Here is a 6,988-nt window from a genome sequence, read left to right as displayed (position 1 = left end):
TAAGTGATAAGAAGCATATATTGGTTCAATTTCTCATCTAATATTTTAAAATGTCTTTAACTGTGAAATTAACAAGATACCATGCAGCTGTTACTGCTGTGTAACTAGGACATGAAAGAGAAAGTGAACATCATGACCCAAAAAGAGGAAGCAATGTGCTCAGGAGGGATTTCAATGAGTTCTTGATCCTTGAGCTGTTTCTTCCTTCACTACTAGAGTGCGAGATTGAGGCTCGACATTCAAATTGTGGTGTCATATCATCATCAGAAAAAACACACTGGAGGATGCTCGGTATCCTGAGATGGTGTGGAAATTTGAGGCACCTCCTGGCCTCTGCCACATGGTGATTGATTGTTTGTAAATATATAGGGGCATATTTACAAGTCCCTAATGCCACCGGAGCTTCACTTTTTCTGACGCTCCGGTGGCGTGGGGCCGTTTAATTTATTTGTAAGTTGGTACTTAGCCACTTATGGTGTAATATGCCCCTTGCTGCTGCAGTCTGATGCAGCAAAGGGCCAGGCAATGGGTGTTGCTCTGGGAGTTCCACCGCAACACCAATTGCTTTTTGATACTGCCCCAGATTTACAAGGCTGTGGCAGTGCCAAAAACTATGGCCAGATAATACCTGGCATTAAGATGGCGATACGAGGAGAAACTATTAATTTTTCCTCGTATTTTGCTATTTCTACGTGTGCTGCATTCTACAGCACAGATAGTTAGAGCAATTCACTATTATTGATTGTTTATGTACAGGGACACCTTCCTTCACATAAACATTTGCCCCTGCAGCACGGGCAACCTTGCAACATGACGCAAGGGTGCCTGCACTGGCGCTAGGCAGGATTTTTAGTGCTTGTGGAAATGCAGATGTGCACCATATTTTTGTAAATACAGCACATCCCTAAGTTTCAAATATTTCAGAAATGTCATAGGTTGAAACCTCAATTATACACTCTTATATATAACATTGTATCAAACTCTTCCCACACATCTGATGAATATTTGATAAATACACCAAACTCCATTAGAATCTTGATAGCCCAACAGCCAACCACAGCCAGGATGAATGCATGAAAAGGAGCAAACTCAAGCAAACTTTGCCTGAGTTTTGACTATGTGTTTGTGTGTTTGCCCATTGTTTTGTGAAGTAATGATCTTAGGAGGAGAGCAGAGGGATTAATATCTTCTGGCTGTCCAGTCAAGATGTGATTTCCAGATTCCGCTTCCCACCTGATGTCATCATGGACATGCTTTCTGAGTGGTCCTGATTCTGAGATACCTGCTCCCAGGATATCCTGGCCAATGTGATGAATCAGCAGCTCTCTATTTCTTGCCAATGGATCTTTTCTGAGGATGTTCAGTGTATTTGTAGGATTCTCACCTCCAAGCCGGTCCCAATGCTTGCATCAGGTCCTGAGATGCTGACCCTCCATGCCTGGCTGGAAAGTCTTTGAGCAGTAGAGAGACAGGAAGTACACAATCTTTATTATTGTCTTATAGTCTGTTGTAAGTGGTGGGAGAGATGTCCTGTCATGTTTTGTTTGTTACCTTTCATCGTGACTTGAGTCATAGTTCCAAGTTTTTCAAAAGTTCATGCATCAATACTTCATTCTGCTCATGTTTTTCTCAGAGATTTCTGGGGTTCCAGTTCTCATTTCGCAAATAGGTACAATTGCATGAAAATTGCTTTTCTTGCATAACAGAATTCTGGGAGTGACATGACTAGTGACACAGGCGCATTTTAAACATTGATGCTATGTTTAATATTAATATAGCAGAGTTTGATGTTGCTATCCTGCAGCAAGCGTGTCATCTGTTTGTTTTTGTGATTACTTCTAATTAACAGTTATTGTCCTGCACAGGAGACCCATTACTTAGGTCATTGCACTAGAATGTCAGCAATTAGTATTTTGTTGCTTTTCCAAGCCACATATGAATTGTTTATTTACACTTTTCAGCTGATTGGCCTGTCCAAGCAATATCCCAGCAGGCCAAGGGGCAGGAAAGAGGATCCTGGGCACACAGGTGCTTAACACCACAAGTGCGGTGGAAGCGGAACCAGCCACCAGCATGGATAGTGCTCCCACCCTGAAAAATGAAAGTGGACCATACCAGCCAGCGGGAGGAAGAGATCTGGGTAGCATCACAACAGTTTCACTAACAAGCACAAAATGTTTTTTTACCAATTTACTTTCCAGTGCAAAACTTATTTTGCATTGGAAAATACCCTAAAAGTAACAGAGCAGCGTGAAGCCCTGATTTGCATTACTTAGCGCCAAGGACAAATTACATGGGTGGTACATTGGCATTCCTATGCAATCACCCATGCCTTTTGATGCAAAATGCTATCTACAAATAATAGTAGACAAGTTTTAGTGCCAAAAGTTAACACCTTTTGAAAGGAGGACTTAAAAGGAAAAATGTTTTAAGATCTCCTTTCTTTTTCAACTTTGCATGCATTCTGTAATGTGCAGTAAACATACAAGTTGGAAAAGTTTTAAAGTGTGTCTAAGCATAGTACTTTGTACTGGAATGGTATCCTTCCAGTTCAAAACCTACTGTAGACTCATGCACACACTCTTGCACTATGGTGCTAAGGCGTGTGTCTGGCGCACTGCCGCTAACATAAGCGCCGATGCTAGGGAAAGGGGGGATAGAGCCATATCTCTGTAGGATTAGAGCTCTACTGCCCCCTACTTGTCACACAATGAAGCAGAGCATTTTTGGCTGCTTCACTATGTTCCATGATTTTTGGGAGAATCTGGACCATTGTGTCTCCACCTGGCCAACAAGAAATCATGTTGAAGTGTTATCCCAGAAGCAGGTTCATACACCATCTGAGCCTGCACCCAGCCAATCCCTAACTCTTGAGGCCCTCTTTCCATCAGGGCCTCCAACTGCACCCCCGGCAACAACTTTTCCTCCCACTAGTTGAGGGAGATTTCTGCCCGGGACATACTACACCCATCTTGGAAGCCTTGATCCGTTCCATCTGTGTCTGTTCCTGTGGCTGTAGAGGAAGCTATGGTAGTTTCCATCCTGGATGACAGGAACTTAATGGGGCTGTCTGTTGAGCTTGAAACTTTAACGGCTTCCATCACCACCTTGACAAATGCAAAAACAACAGTTGATGGACAGAATGCAGAACAATGTCAATCATTCACCCCAGTACAGAGATCTGGGCCTAAATCCATTGTTTTTTTGTTCACCATGTCGTTCCAGTTTGAACCCAGCCATATGCAAATCAGTGTTGACCCTGTGCCTCATGGGTACAGTCCAGCCCGAACTGCCAAGCCAGGTCCTCCCTGGATTGGAAACAAGCATCCTTGGACCGGTTTCAGGGTTTCACCCTTCTTCAGCCAGGATAGCTTGATTCCAGTGGCATGGAAAGCATGGGACCCAAGTCTGCGCAAACCCTTCCCACTCGAGGTGACAAATGCAAAAACAACAGTTGATGGACAGAATGCAGAACAATGTCATACATTCACCCCAGTACAGAGATCTGGGCCTAGATCCATCATTTTTTTGCTCACTGTTCGCGCCTGGTGAGTGTATGTGCATTCTGGGTGTTTGGGCATGTGTTATTAGCCGTAAGAACGTCTTTCCCCAAATGTTTTGAGGCTCACCTCCTCTTTTTGCTACTTCTTTCTGTTGGCCTTAGAACTCTGAACACTTTATCACTGCTGCCCAGGCTACAGTGCATGTGATGCTCTGAAAAAAATGTCTGTCTGCACTGCAGTGCTGTCCTGTTGCCTGCTACCGTCTGTCCTGCTGAGGAATGGACTGGACCCATCTCACTTGAACCCAGGGTTATTCCAAGCACATGCTGGCTTGCCCCCTGTTCTGAATTCGCAGGGACATCAAAGACTTACTGTAACCCTGCAAAACCACCGAGACTTGCCATCTGTGAGTCCTGCCCTGCCAAGTGGTAGCAATCCAGTCATTGACGGTTGGAAGTTGGTTTTCAGTGTTGCAACTAACAGAATTCATGCTTCGTCTTCATTGCGCCGATCGGAACCGATGCAACCCGTTTCAAGAATGACGCATCTCCTATCTTATTTCTGTTTGATGGTGCTGCATCACCGAATGTGCAGTTCAATGACAACACATCAGCTACGGCTCCTACAGATCAGCGCTGATACTTCGCCTCCCTGCTCCTCGCACCTTGTCTTTGACGTCGACACAGCCTCCAACCAAAGGTCCTGTTTCGCCAAGCCACGGCAGGTCCCTGTACCCAACCTGCACTCCATCAGCCAGAACTTTTAGATCTAATCCAGAGAAGTGTGACCAGCTATCCTTGGTTGGTGCTTTAAGACTCTTAGCACTCCATTTTGGGATTTATTTTAATATTTATAACTCTGGCTCTACATATTGGATTTTTGTTGTTTTGGTCTTGTTTTGTTAATAGAACTATTTTCTATTTGTCTAACCTGGTGTGGAGTATCTTGGTGGTCTTTGCATTGTGTTACTGTGTGCTGTGGTATACAAAATACTTTACACATTGCCACTTTCAATTAGCCAGACTGCTATGTGCCAAGCTATCACAGGTAATCTTTTAGTTTGTAGCTTACTTACCCAGTCTAGGATTGTGGTCTCTACTTAGCCAGGCTGAATACCTCTGCCAACTCAAGACTGTAACAGACAATCTGTTGTACCTATCGATAGATTTGGTATCAATTGTATATTGACTAAACATATATAATTTACCTACCAGCAGAGTGCATCTGACAAATTATTGCATTGTACATGCAATGGTGTGCAATGTTATTTAACATAATGTATGATGTACTATCTTTGTCGTTGGTCTTCATTGACAGCATGTGTGAGTGTGTGAGTAAGCAGTATACTGCTATCTATGTATGTATATAATTTTTTTTGTAAGGTGAGCAAACCTTCCAGGGAAGCAAAGGAAAGTGAACAAGCGAGCAACTGAACAGGGATGTGATTCAAGAAAATGTACAATTCTTCAAGGAACTAGGAAATTCAGATTGTGTGAGAAGGAATGCTCCTTAAAGGGATGTTTCTTCAGTTGTTATTGTAACGTCAGGAGAGTCAGGAAAGCTCTGATGTTGTTTGAGATGTAGTTCCAGTTGATGGGTTTATAGATGAGGAAGGACTGATGTTTCTGCTCCCGCCTACAGTTTTTCTCTTTGTCTTCAGTCTGACGATCATGTGTGCATTGCCGTCTCTCACAGGTGGGGAGTTGCTTGGCTAGACATGTGACGTTATTGGTTCTAATTACCTTGTAAGTGATGTAGATCATTGTGAAGATGATATTCTAGGCATTGAGGCATTGAGAAGGAGCTAGTGTGGTTTCTTCAGTGTTGGGGTGATGTGGTTGAACTTTTACAACACTTTGATAAGAAGAGCTGTAATGTGTAGGATGCCTATTAGCAGTGTCATAGTGTTATCAAGGAGCCAGTTGAGTTGAGCACTACCTCCTTAGAGGACAAAAGGTTGAGCTGTTCTTGCTGAAACTGGTTACTGAAGGAAGGTTTTCACTTTGTTTGAAAGGGAGATCTGGTACTATGTTGCAATGGTTTTCATGGTGATATCTTCTTTAGAGCAGGGGTCTGTGTAAAGGGTGAATCCAAGTGATATTCCTGGTCTGCCAGCCAGGGGTGATTCAGTCTATGTCATGTCAGACTGCTAAGCTTTAAACCATTCAGTTCAGTTGTTGTGTGTGTGATCTTTGCTAAGGTAATTGACATGAATTCTGCATCTGAGGAGCTCCATGTAGAGGTTAAAGATGTTGGGTAAGAAGATGGAACTTTAGGAAATTCCACAAGAGCTGGGTAGTTTTGGGGTTATTTTGCTGCCCATGTGTATGATCTGGTTGTAATTGGTTTGGTGTGACATTGCAGGGCTGTGTCTGAAAAGCACAAGAATGTATCGAGAAGTGATGGTTTAATGTGTGGAAGGGTGAAGAGGGCTCAAACAGGTTAAGGAGTCAGAGTTTCTTTTTCTGTTGTGGGTAAGGTGACATAATTGACTACTTGAAGAGCATCAGGTATGTTATATTAGAGTGGTGTGATATAGAGGGGTATTCTCTAATCCTGGGTCAAACTGGCTGAGATGTAGCCTCCTCCCCCGCCCGGAAGCCAGAAAATGTATATGCTACACACGGAGCTCTGCAACAGATGTCTTCAATATACGATCACACACTGCACTATCATGACATCATAAATGTTAACACCCACACCTTAACAACTCCCAGCAAGTTACGTACTTCCTCTGTTGAATCTTATCTCACATAGTCTCTTGACACTACAGAAGACAACCCACAAGGAACCCTTAATGGTCCGATATGGGACAAAAAGTGCTGTTTGCCCAATTAGCACCGAGAAAGTACATGCTAGCCAGCCTAATGTAATTTCACTACACCTAGGGGATACAAAAACTAAATTGATGCTAGGAAAAAAAAATGTTACACTTACCTGAAATCAGCCATGGAACAGCCAGAAGTGAGCACAGCACTGGACAATAACCCACCAAGCCCCACTACCAGCCAAGATGACCAGCCAGACTCACAGGCGAAGAGGAAGAGGAAATATAAGTTCAGTCAGGATGAGAATGAGATCTTGGACATGGAGGTGATGGAGGTGAAGGTGCACCAAAACTAGCTGTTCTCCAGCTTCAGAGTGTCATTTGGGGACGGAAAATACAATATGGCTGTCCAAAGAACACAAGGGTAACAGCGTTGCTGAAGTTAGGAGGTCAGTGACGGGCTTTAGGAAGTGCTGGCAAAATAGCAAACGCAAAACTAAGGAGAAACTGGCAACCAATCTACAGGCAGCATTGCAGACCAGAGGTGATAGTTTAGCGCCCTTGGAAGAGTTGGTTCCCTCGAAGGAACAGGTGTCTGCTGTCATCTCTGAAGAGTCGGTGTTTGAAGTGGTGGGACAGGACAGTGCTACCTATGACCAACTTCAACACCAACAGGGTAAGTTCCAACTATGGCCTATGTAGTGTAGTCGAGGCAGCT

The 6,988-nt window shown here is 43.6% G+C and overlaps 1 protein-coding gene across 1 annotated transcript in view; it reads left to right on the top strand.

Moving 5' to 3' along the window:
* Positions 1–6,452: 6,452 nt before the first annotated feature.
* The window catches only part of LOC146829879 (vomeronasal type-2 receptor 26-like), a 135,529-nt gene continuing 134,993 nt past the window's right edge, over positions 6,453–6,988 (top strand). Inside the window, exon 1 of the mRNA XM_085606555.1 lies at positions 6,453–6,605. Coding sequence (XP_085462681.1) covers positions 6,453–6,605 — 153 coding nt within the window. The remainder of the gene's footprint in view (positions 6,606–6,988) is intronic.

This window comes from Triturus cristatus, chromosome 5_2 (genome assembly GCF_964204655.1).
Source record: "Triturus cristatus chromosome 5_2, aTriCri1.1, whole genome shotgun sequence".
NCBI classification, from domain to species: domain Eukaryota; kingdom Metazoa; phylum Chordata; class Amphibia; order Caudata; family Salamandridae; genus Triturus; species Triturus cristatus.
This window is presented reverse-complemented; position numbering and strand designations above follow the sequence as displayed.